The sequence below is a fragment of the Rhinolophus sinicus genome, linkage group LG10 (genome assembly GCF_036562045.2).
Source record: "Rhinolophus sinicus isolate RSC01 linkage group LG10, ASM3656204v1, whole genome shotgun sequence".
Classification (NCBI taxonomy): domain Eukaryota; kingdom Metazoa; phylum Chordata; class Mammalia; order Chiroptera; family Rhinolophidae; genus Rhinolophus; species Rhinolophus sinicus.
In genome coordinates, this window is record NC_133759.1 from 9,598,460 (window position 1) to 9,617,785 (window position 19,326).

General features: G+C 54.6%; 1 protein-coding gene across 7 annotated transcripts in view; it reads left to right on the forward strand.

Moving 5' to 3' along the window:
• The window catches only part of ZDHHC3 (zDHHC palmitoyltransferase 3), a 45,774-nt gene that overhangs the window by 16,856 nt on the left and 9,592 nt on the right, over positions 1-19,326 (forward strand). For 4 of the 7 annotated variants that reach the window (XM_019724063.2, XM_019724064.2, XM_019724061.2 and 1 more), the window contains 5 exons: positions 7,746-7,870; positions 14,855-14,951; positions 15,634-15,715; positions 15,817-15,912; positions 18,138-18,268. In XM_019724063.2, coding sequence (XP_019579622.2) covers positions 7,746-7,870; positions 14,855-14,951; positions 15,634-15,715; positions 15,817-15,912; positions 18,138-18,268 — 531 coding nt within the window. The remainder of the gene's footprint in view (positions 1-7,745; positions 7,871-14,854; positions 14,952-15,633; positions 15,716-15,816; positions 15,913-18,137; positions 18,269-19,326) is intronic. The other 3 variants (XM_019724066.2, XM_074312523.1, XM_019724068.2) reach the window with 1 other exon arrangement.

The window sequence follows — 19,326 nt, forward strand, 5'->3', positions numbered from 1 at the left end:
GAGAAGGTGGGTGAGGCCAACCTCTGTGGTTAGGTTCCTGGAATTGGATGTAGCTTTCCCTTGCTGTGGCAAAAGGAAGCAGGGTTGCTGAGGAAGAGCAAGCAGGGGAGGGGGAGGTTAACCAATCCAGGCTGGGGTGGCTGCCTGGAGGAGGTGATGCCAGGCCAGTTTTTATTAGAGCGGTGTACGTGAGCGTGGTGTACATGAGCAGGGGAGGTGGAGGGTAATGGGGCAGGAAGGCACTGAGGACGGTCCAGGCAGGGGGAGTAGCCTGCACAGACACAGGGGTGCAGCACTGGGGGCTCCCCCAGGAAATCAGCAGGTGTTGGGCGTGGTGGGAACTCCGAGGAGAAGGGGTCTGCGCTGGTGTGAGGGTGGGCATGCTGAGGGACCTTCTAGAGCCGCTGAGGATGTTAAACAAAAGAGTGAGGAGATTGTCACTTTACAAGGGTCACTCTGGCAGCAGTGAGGAGGAGCCCTGGGGGCACTGATGGGCGGGACAAAATGAATGGCTGTTTATTGAGGGAGAGGTTTCCTGGGAGAGGTTCCATTCTGAGCAGTGGATACTGCAGTGAGCAGACAGACGGAACCCCTGCCCTCGCGAAACTCACATCCTCACAGGGGTGAGGCAGCAGAGGTGATTGAACTGGGTCACTTCAGAAAGTGACAAGTGCTGTAAAGACAGTGAAGCAGTGTGATCAGGGGCCAAGGGGACTACTTTACATCAAGGTGGTCTGAGAAGTCCTCTCTGAGGCGGTGCCATTGGAGCACGTGAGGTTGCTAGTCTGGCAAATGAAAGCCTGAGGGCAGAGCCTTCCAGGAAGAGGAGAGAGGAGATGAAGGCCCAGAGGTGGGAGCTCTTGGGTATTTGAGAAACAGGTCTAAGACCAGGTGACTGAAGCACAGTGAGTGGGGACGGGCTAGAAGAGGTGGGGAGGGCTGCAGAAGCCAGATCACGCAGGGCCTTGTGGGCCTCAGGAGAACGCTGGTCTTTATTCTCAGTGCATTGGGAAGCCATCAGAGGCATGATGTGACATGCCTTGTGCTTGGGATGGGGGTTGGATGGGGAGCAAATAAAAGCAGGAAGATGAGAGGTGTTGCACTGGTCCATACAAGATGTGTGGCTCAGACCAAGGTGGGAGTGGTGAAGCTAGAGAGAAGGGATATATTTTAAGCCACTAATTCTCAAACTTGGCTGTATGTTAGAATCCCTTGGGGAGCTTTTAAAAAGTACTGATGACTGAGCCTGCCCCCACCCCCAGAGCCTACTCTAATTTGTCTGGGGCGGAACCCAGGATATTGGGATGCTTTGAAACTCGTGAGTCCCTCCGGTTCATCCCTGAGACCTTCCGTTCAGAAGAGCTGACAGAATGGAGAGACATCGTAGAGTGCCTTCCAGGGTGGTCTTGGCCTGAGCAGCTGGAGGGTGGCTGGTGCCATTTATTGAATCGTAGAGTCTGGGGAAAATAGATTTTGGAAAAGAAATCAAGGCTTTTGTTCTGGCCAAACTATGTCTATATTACATGTCAGCAGAGATGCCAGGTGGGCAGCAGACAGCCAGCTAGGTCTGGGGCTGCTGGAGGGTCTGGATCAGAGTGGAGTGTAGAGGTGATTGGTTTCTCGAAGGCCTGTGAGTCAGGGAATGACCCTCAGTGTGGTGTGTTGCTTGGCTTCGGATCCCAGATGAATGAGAGCCATAGACTGTATCCTAAATGCCAGTCAACTTCTCACAGGTCTGTTTTGCTGGTGGCCCCAAAGAAAACTGGGCAAAAAAATGACGCACTCGTCAAATATCTACCATTGTTAAGGGGGGCAATGCAAAGCATGTCCTGTAGAGAGGCCGTGTCTCTGCTCTTCTTGCCACCACCTGCCTCTCCCCACTCCCAGCATGTGACATCCTATGCAAAACCAAGTGTATCAACAGATGGGGAGCTGCAGTAGCGGGAGCCCCGATCTCACACTGAAAGCAGATCGAGTAGGGGTTCCTTACTGACGCCACAGGGGAGTCTGTTTTTGGGAAGGCGTCACTGCAGGGTTCTAAGGAATTCCCTAATAGGATTATAATGTTTGTGTATAACTTTCAGAGAAAGTTACATCCTAAGGTTATAAACCATGTATAACTGTATACACATTGTGTATCATTTTGGTTTTCTAGTATTACTAGTAAAAAAAAAAGATCTAATAGTCTCCCTCAAATAGTTACTGTACCACTTCCAGCTTTGAAATTCTTATTTCAAATATAACATCAGAACAATTGCAACCACCACAGTTTTCTGGACCCTTTAGCTGGCATTTAGTACATGGGTTCATGTAATAGTACATGGGCCCACATAGAGCTTGAACAGAAAAGGGAAAAGGGAAGTGACTGACAAATGTGTAAGCTGCCCACTCAGAGGGGAAGCTCCCATTGGAGAAATGGGATATAGGCCTGGAAAGAGAGGGAAGGGGACAGGTAGGTGCCTCTCTTGGCAGGTGGGCTGGCCTGGAGGTGGCACTGAGTACAGGTCAGACTGGTGTTGGATCTCGGGGTGCTCTCCTTGCCTGCTCTGAGGTTGTGTAATTCATCAGAGGCACTCTCTGTGTTCCTGAAACACTTCAGATGTTTGGAGGGCTGGAGTGGCTCAGAGGAGGCAGCCCTTGAAAACAGCCTGAACTCACAAACCCTTATACTGGACCTGCTTTCTCTCCTTTCCTCCCTCTCCCAGTCTCACCACTTTCTCTTTTCCAGTTACAAATACAGTTTAATTCCTCATCCTCTGAACTCCCTTAGGACTCCTGAGGGATTCCCTTTAAATTGTAGATCTGGGACGATGTCTTTCTCCCAGAAGTTGCTTAAAGCTGAGAGCTGTCACTTGTTTCTTTTTGTCCTGATTGAGAGGACGCTCAAAGCCAAGAACTACACAGGCACAGCAATTATGCAAACGCTTATGCTAAGCAAGCACTTTTTGCCCCTCCTTTCTTTGGACCTAATAATCTATTAACCTCATTATAAATTATCTCAAATCTCAGATTTTAGAAAAGGAGGATGATAAATCAATTTGATTTAACCACATTGCTAATGAAAAGAAAATCCGTCTGTCTGCCCGCCACTGCCCCCACTCCTGTTGAGCCCAGCCCTGTAAAGACTCCACACAACTGTCTCGGACAGGCCACTGCAGGCCACTGATTTTGGTCTCAGTTGCCAAAACTCATCTGGGGACCTATCGGGGCTCGTTCCAGCGTGCAGCTGGTATTCCCTTCTGGAGTGTCACTAGGCGACCTTACTGAGCACCGTGTGTAAGAACCAAGTAGCAGGTATTTCCTGGGGCCAGTAGCATGGCAGCATGACGTCAGGCCGTCGGGATCACAGAGGAGGAATGATGCTGGGTAACAGGTGAAGGGCCAGGTGCAGCCAGAGAAGCGCCAGGCCCACCTTGCCCAGGGGTGTTGCCCGTTCCCTGTGTGAGGTCAGGGGCCTCGCCTCGGGGTTTGTTGGAGTCAGGGGCTGCGTTCTCTCTCATGCCAGGCAACTTCTCAGACCTGCCACTGAGCAACTTACAAATGCCGACCGAAAAATCTGGCATCTGGCTCCACAGAGAGGAGAGCGGCCAGCTGTGGATTAGCTGCCTCCTTCCTGTCTCCTCCACAAGGCGACCTTGTGACACAGGCCTGGGGCGCTGGTCATCGCGTTCTGGCAGAACTGTGAGAGGGCCCCGACCAGCACACGCCTGGATCCCGTGGCCCCTGAAGCAATTTAAGCAAGTTTCATCCCTGTTGCTTGAAACGAATGGGAAAGTTGAGTCCTCGGCACCACTGGTGTTTCTTTGGAACCTGTCTCCGCTGCTTTCCATTGTGTCCTTTTTGCATTGTCCTGTCATCCTAGATACTGAAACAGGCCTTATTTTCCTAGGCCTGTTTGAATCATGGTAGTGTGATGATACACTTGTTGGCAGGAAAATGGTATTACAGCATCGAGGCCCTAAAACAAAGCCTCTTCAAGTCATTTAATAAAAATATCTGATGAAGACGTAAGCTGTCTTCTGGTAGCGCATGGGTCCTAGACGGAGATCGCTTGGGTCTGAAACCCGGCTCCGCCTCTTATGAGCCACGTGATCTTGGGCCGTTGCCTAATTTCTCTGCATTAGTTACCTCATCTATAAAATGAGGAAGATCACAGTCTCTACCTCAAAGGTTTATTGTCAGAATTAACTGGCAAAATCCAGTAAAGCACTTGGAACTATGCCAGCATGTAAGCACTCAGTCAATGTCTGTTGTGTCACCATTATTATTCACCTTCGATTTATTGACTACAGGCTCGTGCCAGGCCCTGGGCAATTCACTGGGCAGCAAGTTGAAAGGCATTCTCTCCATCCTCCAGGAATTTGTAGTTGTGTAGGAGAGATTCATTAAATGTGTAATTAAGTGATAGTTGTTATACGACAAGTACAGGTCGTGGGAGCACAAAGGCCGGGCAGGGGATCTGACCTGGGAGTGGCCTGGGCCACCGGGGAAAGGCAGACGGGGTGACATGAGTGGGTTTTGGTTTGGGTGCAAGAGGCAAGGAGGTCCTGACAGGCTGCAGGAGGTGCTAACACGGGCTTCCTGAGGGCTCTCCCTGGAAAGCACGGAGCCACTGGGGAGTCCACAGGGCGCGACTGTCTGGGGCGGGAGGTGACAGTGAATTGGTGGTCCAGGGCCTTCTCTGAGCCTGGCCAGGGGCTTGGACTCTGCGCCAGGTGAAGGCCCCAGGCAGCCTGCGAAAGCTTTTGGGCAAAGAGAACATGATCAGACTTGTGTTTTAGAAAGCTTCCTCCGGAACGTAGTGGGAAGAAGGGATAAAGGTGGGGCTGCAGGATCAAGGGAGAGACTGGAGGCAGGAAGACCTTAGAGACTCCCTACAACCTGGGGCACGTGACAGTGGAGCCGAACGCAGGCCATGACATGGAAGGGAGGACGGGGGTCTCCAGGCCCGGTAGCGGGCAAATTCACACGGTGAGGTAGGTGAGGTTGTGGGCAGAGGGTTGGGGGTGACTGCTGGACTTGTACCAGGATGCCATGGGCCAGGGACGGGAGGAGAGCAGGGACAGATTGGGGAGAAGGTAATGGGTTCGGTTCTAGCATATTTAATTTGGGGGGTTGCTTTTAATTCCTTTTGAACAGTCAGGTGGAATTATGCGCAGCTCCAAAAGGGGTCTGAGTTGGAGCTGGCGATCGTGCATCACCACTGGGTGGGGAGCGGGGAAGGGTGTTGGGGGACGGGGTGCACATGAGCAGGGGGGGGACCCTGAGGAACATCAGTATCCAGGATGGGCAGGTTCGCGAGAAAAGGGGAGACGTGGAGATCCAGAGAGGAGGGGCTGGGGGTCCGTGAGGAGACCCCAGGGAGATGAGGGCTAAGCATCAACATTTGCATCGGACCACAGGGAGTTAGTTAGCTGCTCAGTGACCTGGTGAGAGCCGTTCTCTGGTGTGGAGGCTGCAGGTGCCAGGGAGCAGTGAGCTAGAGTGAGAGGTGAGCAGAGACAGCAAGACGCTTAGCTGACGGGGAGGGAGAGTCGGAGTCTGCTAGGACCACAGGGAAAAGCTCTGAGGTGATAGTGTGGGCCCTGAGGGTCAGGATGACCTGGATCCCTCGTCCTCCGAGATGGCGGGTTCCTGTGCATCTAGGGCTGGGGCAGGGGGCTGAGGACTGTGAGGGGGGTTACGCTGAGTTTTTCTCAGATAGAAATGGAAGTGAGGAGGGGCTGAGGAAGGCACTGGAAGTTTGGGCTCGCCCCTAAGGGAAATGGTTGATGGAGCCACATCACACCTCCCTCTCCTAGATTTAAATGGATCCCACTAAGGCCGAATAAATATTTTAGAAGCGTATGAGAATTTTTGTGGGTCTATAGCTTTGCAAAAATGTTTTTAGCTTACCATATGCACAGAGAAAAGGCTGGAAGAATATACTCCAAAATGCTAATAGTACTTCTCTTTGGGTGATATAGAATCAAAAGGTGGGGTTTTCCCCTTTAATTTTCTCATCTGTATGTTTTTAAAAGTCATGAACAAGTATTACTTTGGAAATGAGGGGCAGAGTCAGTAATTTTGGCCTGCCAGGCTGCAGGGAGGTGCTTTGAGCGACCCCTGTGAGAAGTATAAGCATGGAGGGGCGGGCGGGGGGTTTCTCAGTAATGCAAGCCTGACGACATTGGCACATGTCTCAGTGGGCCTTCCGGCTCCCTGCCTTTGGACAGAACAAAATTCCCTATCATGAACTAATAACAGGAAGTTCTGAAATTGGTGGACATACGCCCAGAAGAGCATATTCTTTTTTTAAAAAAAGAAAGAAAAAGACGTCTGAGGCAGAGCCTGAAAAGTCCATCCAGGGGACTTAACCTGGATGGGAATGGGCAGATTTACGTAAATGGGTCACACTAGGGGGACCAACTCTCAGAAAGGCTGAGCTGTTCCATGGTGTCTCCTCTCCAATCTTGGGGTGCAGTAGCAGGTGACAATGAGAAGACCACGTGAGAGCTCAGATTGCCCTTTGCAGTGGAGGGGTTTCCTCTCGCAGCCCTTTATGTGGGGCCTCCTGAGGTTTACAGCAAATTCTGGTGGCTGGGACCTTAAAAACCAGGTATTGGGGGCGGGGGGAACCCAACCTGGGCCTTCTTTTAGGAAAACTCAGCCCCACGCTTCGTCTCCTTGGGGATGCTGTTCCTCCATGATTTGCCCTTGTACATGTGATAATACAGACTTCCGTTTATAGCTTCAGGATCCGTAAAAGTTGCCTGAACTCAATCACTTTTTACATTAAAGAGAATTAAAAATAAGGCCCTCCTGGCTTTTGTAGGACCCTGTCCTCTGCCTGGGCCAGTGCCCTTCCCAAGCCCTTATTAAAATCCACTCCTCGGGGTGGGCTGGGCCCTCCCTGCCTTGTGAATCAGACCTTAACTGGGACCCTTCACTGGTGCCTCAAGGGGGACCCTCAGCTGAATCAAGATGTGATGGTCATAGCATTTTGGTTACAAACTTCAGGAAAGTTGGTTATATTCCTGCTTTGGGTAGCTCCTCCCTGGTATAATTTTTTGCTTGTATTTTTAATGAGTTTTTTTCTTATTGCAAAAGCCACATGTTCATACTAGAGCATTTAAGAAATATAGTCAAGAAAATAAAAATGACCTGTGATTCTACTGTGTGAGATAACCATTAGTGCCCTTGCACATATTTTTGTCTTTTTATATATGCATATATATAAAATCTATACCAAAATAGGCTTATGTTCTACATACTGTTTGGAAATCTACTCCCCTTTAACAATCTGTCATAGGCGTTTCCCATGTCAGTAGCTGTGTACTTTTATGGCCTGTTTAGTGTCAAAACTATGTCCTCAGTGTCACTGTACATACCATATAGTCCGTGCCTCCCTAAGTTTGTTTGCTTTTAAATTTTGGTTTTTGGCATCTGACTGCATTTTGCAGAACAGATTTTTTTTCCTACTTCTTTTTTGAACGTTTAGAAAAAATTGTAATGAACCACTTTGGACACTTGAAAGGGTAGAAAGGATAATATGGTGCCCACCCATACATTCACCCATTGGCATTTCCTTAGGAAAATTCTTTGTCAATAAAATTCATCTGTTATTTCTGAACAGAGTCCCCATGTTGATGAACGTGTCCTACCCCTGTGTGTGTCATTGCCACTTTCCAGTGACCGTGTCCACTGTGGAATGTCAGAGCTGACGGGAGCCCGAGCCCAACCGTGACACCTTTCCTCTCTTACAGGGGGCAGTGCCCAAAGGAAACGCCACTAAAGAATTCATCGAGAGTTTACAACTGAAGCCGGGACAGGTGGTGTACAAGTGCCCCAAGTGCTGCAGCATCAAGCCCGACCGAGCGCACCACTGCAGGTACACGCAACCCCCCAGGGCTTGCCCCCCACACACATGCTCCCCCGTGGGTGCCTTCAGTGGCTGGGCTCTGAATGTCCCCCGGCCCTGGGCACCAAGTGACCACTGTCAGCCTCCCTCCCAATACCCATGAGCTCACTATCTTTCCAATGTGACACCTGTCTCACACCTGGCATAGGACCCGGGGGGCCAGGGGCAGGCCCGGGACGTCTCTGCCTTTGTTTCCATATGTATGGTGACCCGGGAAATCCTGCTGCCCCTCCCTCACAGCTTTCTTACTTCAGGACAGAGCGTTAGAGAATCATTCTCTGAAGGGCTGGTACTTGACCCATGTAAGAGGCAGGCCCTGTCCCCTTAAACTTCATAGGGAAATGAAGAGTCATCCTTGAATGAAGGCTTTTCTTTACAGCAAAATTTCAAGAGGTTGTGACAATTGTAGAATTCAGCCAAAAAAGCCATTTCCCCATCTTATCTGGATGATTTTCCTTTTCGTTTTCAGAATTCTTTGAAGACAGCTAGCTAAAAATTGCACTTTGTCATTACAAGGGTACTTTGAATGCTCCATCACAAACATGTCGCTTGGTCCCTTTGTCAGACTGGAGCGTGTTTGGGGTGGGGAGAGGTTGTGAGGAATCTGGGAAGTCCTCCTTGCCAGCCTGCGGCTGTGGGAACATTCGGGTCCTGTGACAGATCCTGCAGGGGTCATTACTGTGTGGGGTCCCTGCCTGGCTCTCGGAGGGCAGCATGCAGCCCCTGAGCACTGCTGTGTCTCGGGCACCGTGCCCACTGGCTCTCACCCCCAGTCCTCTTGTCTTCGTCCCCTCGGTCACGGTCAGAGACGGCTGCGCTGTAGGACTGACTCCTGGCAGGACTTGGGGCTCAGAGGGGTTAAGTGGTTCTTTGCTCTGCCCTCCCTGAGCCCTCGGCTGCCTCCGCCGCCTGACATTTTCCTCGCCGCCTCCCCCTGGCCTCGCTCCTCGGGACGGGCCGAGGGTGTGTTCTTCAGTGCAGTGAACACCCCGGCCTGGGCAGCACTGCGCTGTTGACTCGGATGAACTTGACGGGGCTGCCTGTGCGTTGCCTGCTCCTAACTCAGGAAGTGCATGCTGACAACTGCTCCTTTGTGCTGGCTGGTGGTGGCCCACGCCATCTGGGGATCCACCGTTTTGGACAAGCAGAATCCCCAGCACCCCAAGCAGAGCAGGGTTCATGACTGGCTGAGCCAAGAGGCCTGCTGCCTGGCTGGTGCTGCTCAGGCGAGGGAGTTTGTACACACGCGTGTGCCGGGGACCAGCTGTCGGTACCTCTCCTCCCAGGAGCCTATGGAATTTAAAACTCTCCAATTCCTGAGCTCGGCTGGGCACAGATACTCCCTGAACTTGAACCTGTAGGAGTTCCTTCCAGCCGGTGGGATGTGGGTGGGTCCTCCTTCCAAGGAGAGGCACTCTGCAACCACAGGCTGAGCCCCCTGCCCACCGTGCCATGGGGGCTGCCTCTGAGGTGACCGATTGCCCAATGGGGTGTCATTGTTGTGGGAGGCCAACATTTTTTCTTCCTCGTCATGACAGATGGTGCCTGAGGTGAAACAGCTCGGCAGGATGTGGGCCGTCACCGCCCAGGCCTGCAGCCTGCTTCTGACCCGCTCCATAAGCCAGGGGGCCAGCCTGGCATTTCGTGTCTTTGCAAACAGGAAACAGAGAGCAGCACTCTGGACTCACTTTTCCCTGCTCCCTGAAGGCTGCATAGTTTTCTAATTTGGCTGCCCCGTGAGACTTAGCCCCTTGTGAATCCCAGCTTCCCAGGTTCACGCCTGGTCTCTTCAGAGGGGCCGGGAGAACAAAGGGTGAGCGGCCGAGAGAGCTTGTGTGACTCTTGGGCAGCTTTCAGAGGGTGTCAGGCCACTGGGCCCCTCTCTGCTGCTGACCAAACACGCCCCAGAGCACCCACTTGAAACCCCTTTTAGAAATAAGTGCTGACGGAAGAGATACTGCTCAAGAGCCTGGAGCAGGGAGGTGGGAACCCTCAGGAGTTTGTTCCCCGGACGGGGAGGGGCCTGAGAGCCGACTGTCTCAGGAAGGACAAGCAAGAAAGGGCTGAGAGGGTGGCTCCATGGCGGGGAGGGGGCTCCTGGTGGCTGAGGCCCAGGGTACAGGGGGTATCGCTCTTCACTGTCTGCTTGTCAGGACCTTTCAAACTACACCGGGGACAAGTGTCACCAACTAAAGCCTGTGTTATATGTTATTCATGCGTATTTTCTAAGTTGGTAACACACATGCAGAGAGAGACACCAGGTGATGGAATTGCTGGTACCTGACTGTTTCTTTACTTTCTCCATGTATGCCCCTTCCATGCCTCCCTTTCTGCCCTCCTGGCCCCAGGGAGATTCTGGAGCTGGGCCAGCCTCTCCAAGATGTGCCCATTTGTGCTGTTAGCGAGGCCCTTTGAAGTTGTAGAGAAGAACAAGGGCAGAGCCCAGAATGACTCCAGCACTCCTCAGAGCCAGGCCCAGGGTCTGGTCTCGATTTTTCCTTATGTTAGTACTAACTTAGCTCCTATGGATGGGGAACCTGAGGCTCGGAGCTTGGCCAGCCTGACCAGGCAGCGCAGCAGACCCAGGTCTGCCTTGCCACCAAAGCTCATGCCATGCTTAGAAACGGCCACACCTCCCCCTTGCAGCTCAGAGTCGGGGGCCTCGCAGGGGAGCCCTCCTTCACAGTAGTCTGTGCTCCTGGCCTGGAGTCTGGGGCAGCTCAGCCCCACACCCACAGGAGCCCCTCCCCCTGCACGTTCCTGCTGTCGGTCAGCGACAGCTCAGCAGGCAGCCTGTGTGAACAGAGACAGCTTCTCCCCCCGCAGGGCCCTACGGCCAACCCTTCCTGGAGGGCCACCCAGCACAGCCCACTGCGCACTTGAACCTGAGATAAAGTTAGTCATGGAAACTAGTGGAAAGAAGAGCTAGTGGGAACTAAAGAACTTTTAAAAAAGAAATCTAATTGTTACAAACACTGTATTCTTTCCAAGCTCGTATTTATCGTATTTCAAACTGTTTTGAACTAATAATGCCCCCAAAATCAATGAAGTGGAAAAGGAACACTTTTGATGACCCATCTGCTGGCAGGGGGGGTCTTCCTGAACTTGACCTGTGGGAGGCAGTTGCTTTCAAGCCCCCATCATACGTGTGCATTCCTGTCATAGATTTTGTGTTGTCCAAAGGGGGGGAGGGTTGTTTGCTATCAGTTAAGCTTGAAACCATCCAAAAAAACGATCCCAATAACAAGTTAGTAATTTGCAAATTAATTAGATCATCAGATCAACACTTAAACTCAATGACCATTTTGCTTTGCTTTTGGCTGTTTGGATGTTATCTTAGAGCTGAAAGGTCCTTGGAGGGGGCTTCCCGCCACCCTGCGACGGCCTGCACTTCACCCAGCTCTGAACTCATCCAGCTCTCCCTTCCATCAGCCACACCCGCCCTGGAAGCTTCTGCAGAGAAGCTCCACCCAGCTGGGAAGTTCCACCCACCCCTTGGGTTTTGGTCTTTTGGGGAAATTGGAAGCAGCTGTGTTCTGTAGCCCATCTCTTCCTGTCACATTTTGAAACTGTTTCTTCATTGTGTCCTCTCAGTAAACCAAATTCTCAGCTCTGCTCCTCAGGAGAGTGGCCATGTCAATCCCACCCTACTTTTATGTTAAACAAGATGGAGGGGAAGGACTGGCCCTGTTTGGAATGACTGTGATTCTGCCTTCCAAGCAAACCCCAGGTGCCCAAGGAGGCCACTTGTGTGGAGGAGCTGGAGCTGGGTCTGGGCTGCCATGGCCCCCCCGCCCCGTCCCCGTGAGGACACCCCTAAAAGCCTGTGTCGTGTGGGAGACCCTGCTCGCTGCGCCATGTGTCACGCGGGCAGCCTGCGGGGTCTCTGGTCCCGCTCCCCACATAAGACATAAGAACGCAGGACATGGTGAGGCCAAAAAGGAACACCCACAGAGCCATAGGTAGGGGAGTCACACCACTATAGTCTCGGGTGGGTTGGAGACACAGGAAACAGGAGCCACACAATTCTCAACCCTCACTGCGCCGCTTGCAAGCTCAGCCCCCATCTTCTTGCTAGCGTAGCCACAGCAGTTATATTAGTGGCCAATGTCTCACAGGTTATAGCTGATGGCCAACTAGCCACAGCTGATGGCCATCCAGTCACAGTTGATGGCCATTTACTACCTGATCCAGCACCTTTCCTTGTGAGGTTGAGAGCCTGGAAACTGCTTTCTGGGGCTCTCTCCCAACACCACCCCTACAGGCTCTCGCCTCACAATCTACGCGACAAACATCTTCCGCGAGGGGCCCTGTGCGAGGAGCCTGGAGGTGAATGCAATATCCTAGACACAGTCAGGCTCTCTGGACACAGCCAGGGTTTCTCAGGGCACCACCAGTCCTTCTGGGCACAGCCAGACTTCCTGGGCTTCTTAGGGTACCACCAGTCTCCCCGGACTCAGCCAGGGCTCTCAGGGCACTGCCACTCTCTCTGGGCACAGCCAGACTTCCTGGACTCAGCCAGGGCTCTCAGGGCACTGCCACTCTCTCTGGGCCGCTCAGGGTACCGTGCTGGAACAACAACGGCTCACAATCAAGGTACTTACATATTCTCCATGGCGGCTGGTCAAGGCACAAAAGCAAACATCTGCCAGTTCCACCACATGGTGGTAAGTTCCCAAACAGTCAAGCGGTCCATTAAATTAGGGATGGAAGGCAATTCCCCATAGTCATTCGCCAGGGCTGCCCTGGGGGTGAGGGACGACCTTGACCTCACCCTCAGCTCCCATGGAGGACTCAGCAAGCGTTTCCTCCTGGGACTACAGGTCCTGCATCCGGGCTGCCTCAGCAAGCACTTCCCAGCCCACAGGGCCGCAATGTCCTTTGCTTTCTCCGGCCTCTGCTGGTTGGGGAACCGTCCACGTCTTCCCACCCCTCCACGGGGTCCAGCTGTCCGGCATCTGCTCCTCCTGGTTTTCCTAAGACTGAGTGTTCATGCGCACAAACTGCTCCACCACACTTCGGAGAGCTTTGGCCGGCACCGTAACCTGCTCGCTGCGCCATTTGTCATGCGGGGAGGCCTGCGGGATCTCTGCTCCCGCTCCCCACATAAGAATGCAGGACATGGTGAGGCCAAAAAGGAACACCCACGGAGCCATAGGTAGGGCAGTCATACCACTATAGTCTCGCTGGTAGCTGGGTTGGAGACACAGGAAACAGGAACCACAAAATTCTCAACCCTCACTGCGCCGCTTGCAGGCTCAGCCACCATCTTCTTGCTAGCGTAGCCACAGCAGTTATATTAGTGGCCAATGGCTCACTGGTTACAGCTGACGGCCAACTAGCCACAGCTGATGGCCATCCAATCACAGTTGATGGCCATTTACTACCTGAGCCAGCACCTTTCTATGTGAGGCTGAGAGCCTGGAAACTGCTTTCTGGGGCTCTCTCCCAACACCACCCCTACAGGCTCTCGCCTCACAATCTACGCGACAAGCATCTTCCGCGAGGGGCCCTGTGCGAGGAGCCTGGAGGTGAATGCAATATCCTAGACACAGTCAGGCTCTCTGGACACAGCCAGGGTTTCTCAGAGCACCACCAGTACTTCTGGGCATGGCCAGACTTCCTGGGCTTCTTAGGGTACCACCAGTCTCCCCGGGCACAGCCAGGGTTTCTTAGGGCACCACCAGTCCTTCTGGGCACAGCCAGACTTCCTGGGCTTTTTAGGGTACCACCAGACTCCCTGGGCACAGCCAGGGTTTCTTAGGGCACCACCAGTCCTTCTGGGCACAGCTGGACTTCCTGGGCTTCTTAGGGCACCCCCAGTCCTTCTGGACACAGCCAGGGTTTCTCAGGGCACCACCAGTCCTTCTGGGCACAGCCAGACTTCCTGGGCTTCTTAGGGTACCACCAGTCTCCCCGGACTCAGCCAGGGTTCTCAGGACACTGCCACTCTCTCTGGGCACAGCCAGACTTCCTGGGCTCAGCCAGGGCTCTCAGGGCACTGCCACTCTCTCTGGGCCGCTCAGGGTACCCTGCTGGAACAACAGCGGCTCACAGTCAAGGTGTTTACATATTCTCAATGGCGGCCGGTCAAGACACAAAAGCAAACATCAGCCAGTTCCACTACATGGTGGTATGTTCCCAAGCAAACAGTCAAGCGGTCCATTAAATTAGGGATGGAAGGCAATTCCCCATAGTCCACAGTCATTCGCCAGGACTGTCCTGGGGATGAGGGACGACCTTGACCTCACCGGCATCTCCCATGGAGGACTCAGCAAGTGTTTCCTCCTGGGACTACAGGTCCTGCATCCGGGCTGCCTCAGCAAGCACTTCCCAGCCCACAGGGCCGCAATGTCCTTTGCTTTCTCCGGCCTCTGCTGGTTGGGGAACCGTCCACATCTTCCCACCCCTCCACGGGGGTCCAGCTCTCCGGCAGCTGCTCCTCCTGGTCTTCCTGAGACTGAGTGTTCATACGCACAAACTGCTCCACCACCCTTCGGAGAGCTTTGGCCGGCACCGTACCCTGCTCGCTGCGCCATGTGTCATGCGGGGCGGCCTGCGGGGTCTCTGGTCCCGCTCCCCACATAAGAACGCAGGACGTAGCTAGGCCAAAAAGGAACACCCACGGAGCCATAGGTAGGGGAGTCATACCACTATAGTCTCGCTGGCGGCTGGGTTGGAGACACAGGAAACAGGAGCCACACAATTCTCAACCCTCACTGTGCCGCTTGCAGGCTCAGCCACCATCTTCTTGCTAGCGTAGCCACAGCAGTTATATTAGTGGCCAATGGCTCACTGGTTACAGCTGACGGCCAACTAGCCACAGCTGATGGCCATGCAATCACAGTTGATGGCCATTTACTACCTGAGCCAGCACCTTTCCATGTGAGGCTGAGAGCCTGGAAATTGCTTTCTGGGGCTCTCTCCCAACAGCCTGCCTGTGGCTTCTTTCAGTGTTTGTAAGCGGTGCATTCGGAAGATGGACCACCACTGTCCCTGGGTCAATAACTGCGTGGGTGAGAACAACCAGAAGTACTTCGTCCTGTTTACAGTAAGTCAGCCGCGGAATTCTGCACCCCCCACCCCCCCGCAGCAGTGGGGCACTGTGTTCCCCCAAATCCTCAACACTCACCGTGGTCTCTGCTGCTGTTCACAATACTGCCTGGCCGTGTGGACCTCCACCTGTCTGCCAGGCTCTCAGCTCAACAAGGACCCATCTGTCCCTTCACTGAGCATCTAGAAAATTGGCTCGAGTTGATTAGCTCAAAGCAAGGGCTGTGCGTTCTGGGCTCCCATCCCCAGGGTCCAGTCTAAGGAGCTGAAGAGGACAGTTTGGGTGAAGAGCTAGCCCTCCCCCAGCAGCAGTAGGTGGGGGGGGGGGTTAGTGTGAGGGCTGGAAGGACCATGGGCTCTCAGCACCCTGACTTTGCAAGTGAGGAGAGGCAGCTGGGTGGAGCTGCCCGGGACAGCCCAGGTCACCCTGCCAATGGCTATTTGCCACTTGTTTCTGTTCTTGTCCCACACGCTGCCAGTGAGTGGCTGCTCACCTCACACCCAGGGCTGGGGGCAGGGGCAGCGGGGGAGTCACCAGATGCGTCTGTGGCCCCCCGCTCCTGGTCGGCCCTCCACCTAGCTCAGTGGGCCTAGTGGGGTATCTGAGCACCCCATCCCGGGAGGCTGCATGGTCCGAATGTTCCTGCAACAATGGCATCTGCATTGCCTTCCCGTTTCAGATGTACATAGCTCTCATTTCCTTGCACGCCCTCATCATGGTGGGATTCCACTTCCTGCACTGCTTTGAAGAAGACTGGACAAGTGAGTATGCGCCAGGCATCCCTCCCTGCGGGGGGGGGTGGCCCGAGGGGGCGGGCGCTTTATTTCTGTCATGGTGCCAGGAGCCAACCTCATTTTATTAGATCTCCTGCAAGCCTTTGGAGTGACCAGGAAAGAAACAGCAGAGCCCCAAGTCTCTCATCAGGATAAAAAGCAGCCCCTTAAAGTCAGTTCCACAGGTAAAGTAGTGAGTTGGACAGAGCCGCTCGCCTGAGGTGCCCAGGGAGCAGGAGGCGTGTCCAGGGAGTGGGAGCCCTGCCCTGACAGGAGGACTTTTGTTTCTGTGTCTTTCAGCAAAACACTTTATTCAAAGGTCACTTTATTCCAATCTTGCAGAAATCTATTTCTAATTTTCTGGCTAGAAGGTGAAGCTTTTTTAAACTGTTTTTTTGTGGTGGTGGTTTTTTAACTGCTTCATCACCAATGTACATGACGATCTGGGCAGTGATGAGAGTACACAGCCTGGATGAGGCGGAATGCCTGTGTCGTTGGAATGGAGCCGACGGGCCGTTTTCGTACTGCCCACTGAGAGCCAGGCCTGGCCCAGAGGGCTTTTTGAGCCGAACCTGATTTCAACCTTATAACGAGCCTGCAGCGAGGGAGGGGTGCTCCCCACCTTGCAGATGACGAAACCCCGGGCTCACAGAGGTTGAACAAGTTCCTGAGCTCACACAGCTAAGAAGAAGGCCTGAGATCCAAGCCTCAGGTGGAGCAGGGATTCCAGCCCTGTCAGGGCAACTCCCATGCCCAGTGTTTTCTTGGTCGTCTCTGGTCAAGACTCCTGAGGGAGGAGGCCTGAGGCACCCAGTCCCTGTGGCAGCTGGACAGGGAAGGTACCAGACAATCCACAAGTGGAGGCCTGAGATGGGCTGTATGACAGTTACTGCCATCACTGTTCAGCCCTGGATGAGCTGGTGGGCCATCCAGCTTGTGTAAGAAGGGGCGGGGGACTGTCCCCCACATGAGTACACTGAGAGGGCAGCTGTACTGAGGTGGGTAAGGAGAGAGCAAGACAGCTTCACCGGGTGAGCACCCTGTGTGCTGGGACGAGGCCACGCTGTGCCAATGTTCCCTCAGGAATTCTCAGTCAGTCCACTGTCCAGAAGGGTGACCGAGAGCCCAGAGCCCAGATTCGTTTGTTGTCAGCAGGTCTCCAAGGCTGGTTGGACAGCAGGGACCCAAACGAAGTCCCCACCCTCCTAGAGCTGGAGGTGTCATGGGAGAGGCAGATAGCATGCAAGCACAAAAAGGACAGGTGATTCCACAATGCATGGGACAGGAAAGACACGAGGGGCCAGGACGGAATCTTAGTGGGGACACCTTAATGAGAACTCAGGGCAGAAGTTGGTGCCAGGACCACAGCCCACCGTGTCTGCCTGACCACAGAGCCCTCGCCCTCCCCACTCTACCCCCCGCCCAGCCCCGAGGCCAGGCAGGCAGCTGCCACACCTGTGGCCACCCAACCAGGCCCTGCCCAACGAGGACCCATGAAGGGGACCATCTGGAGGCGTTAAGATCCGAGGGAAAATGAGGAGATGGAGGCATTTCCACAAGACGTTCCTCACCCTGCCACCCAGTCAGTGCTGAGTTCCCAGATTGGGGGGCTGGGTTCCAAGGTCGTTCCTACATTTGACCTTCTCTGTGCCTCCTGATGTTCGAGGGAAGGAGCCAGCAGGGCGGCTCCGAGGGGTGCTTACTCCCTGAATCCCCAGAGCCCGGTGAAGCCTGAGCGCTGGAGCAGACAGATGCAGGAACAGCTCGGCCTGACAGGCACAGCGGCTGTCGGCAAGGGCGACCCCCGGCTTGTTGTGTGCTGCCAGTGCCGTCAGCGGGGCCCTGTCTCCTGGTGTGGGCCACATTCCCCCAGGGGTTCCCGAGAAGCTGCCTTGATGGCGGGGAGCCAGGGAAGGGGCTCCGTCCCGCTCTCCCCACCATCTCCCACAGCACCTCTGCTTTTCTCTTCGGTGGGTGGGGTTTCTGATTTAGACTTTGTTCAGACAAAGGATTCCACTGCTTACAGCACAATCACCTGTAGTCAAACCTGGAGGCCTGGAGCGGGACAGGGCCTTGCCTGGGTCACGCGCCAGTCAGCATGACCGGTACAGCAATGCCCTGGAGTCTCAAGGCCAGGCCTGGACGGAGGCCCCTGCACCTGTGCCTCCTGTGGTGTCGTCAGGCCTTCGTGCCTCAGCCCTGGGTCCTTCCCGGCTCCTTCCGTGTGCCAGGCGCTGTGCTCGGCCCTGGGATACAGACATCACAGGCTAGCTGGGGGCAGACAGCGCAGTGCGCAAGGCCTGCCAGGGACGCTCCCCTCGGGGCTGTGCAGCCAGGGCTGTGGCAGCGTGGGAGCCCTGGGGCGGGGGCCGCAGGCCACTGCCCTGAGCCCCTGTGCCTTCCCTCCCAGAGTGCAGCTCCTTCTCGCCGCCCACCACCGTCATCCTCCTCATCCTGCTGTGCTTCGAGGGGCTGCTCTTCCTCATCTTCACGTCGGTGATGTTTGGGACCCAGGTGCACTCCATCTGCACAGACGAGACGGTGAGCAGCCAGCCTGCCCCCCACCTCTGCTCCTGGGATCTGGGGGGGGCCCGGGGCCAGTGTTGCTGGGGGTGCTGCTTGCAGGCCAGACCAGAGAGCCCATGGCCAGGCCCTGGTGTGCAGGGCACATTCCCCCGTTGGCAGTGACACTGGATCTTCACACATAAGTCTTCCTCCTTGGGGCTGGCATGGCAGGTCATAGCAGGAATGGGCCCAGCAGCCTTGGTGAAGGGTTCCCTTTGCCATAAGTCCTTCCGTTCTCCCAGTATGGTTCTGTCTGCACACTGCTCTGTGTCAGGCATTCTGCTGGCCCCTGGGACACCCTCCCATCCAGGGCCACTGGCCTGGAGACGGTGGTGGACAAAGGGTGCCGTAACCCAGCTGGCACAGGCAGTCTGCTTCCCAGAGGACGTGACTTCATGACTTCGTCCCGAGGGCAGAGTCAGGAGACACCCCTGCCTCCAGCCCCCAGATCCATGGAGCGAGCTCTCTAGGTCACCTCCACTTGGCTCAGCTCTGGTCCTCGCCCTTGGCCTTCTCCCTGCCCCTACCTTCCACCCACTCACAGCTCCTTCTCTGGGAGCGTCAAAGCTGCCAGCTGGGCTGGGCGGGAGCCCGCTCCCCTGGGGCCACTGCCACCCCCCCCCCACCTTCCTAAGGTGTCCCAGGGCCTCAAGGTGGTCAGTCCATGGCTGTGATGTGGGCGTTTCTTCCCATTTTGGCTTTGGGGTCCAAGGAAGGTGCAGAGTCATGAGGTCCTGAACCTGTCCTGGCTTCTGGGTCCCCTCAAGTGGCAGCTCTCAGCAGTGGTCGAGGTCCCCTGTGGGGTCGCTTCGGGCCGGGTGGGTGTCAGCTGTAGATGGTGGCTCACAGGAAAACAGTCTGAACCTCTGCTGAGGCCCCTGCCCTGTGTGTGTGGGCAGTCGGCGTGCAGAGAAGAGGACAGTCTCCTGGCTGCCGGGCGCCATCCTTTGTTCTGCGACAATTCCCAACGATTCAGAAGGTTGTGTGGCATTCAGCAACTTTCTCCTTTTGTAAAAAATAACATCATTGTGAAA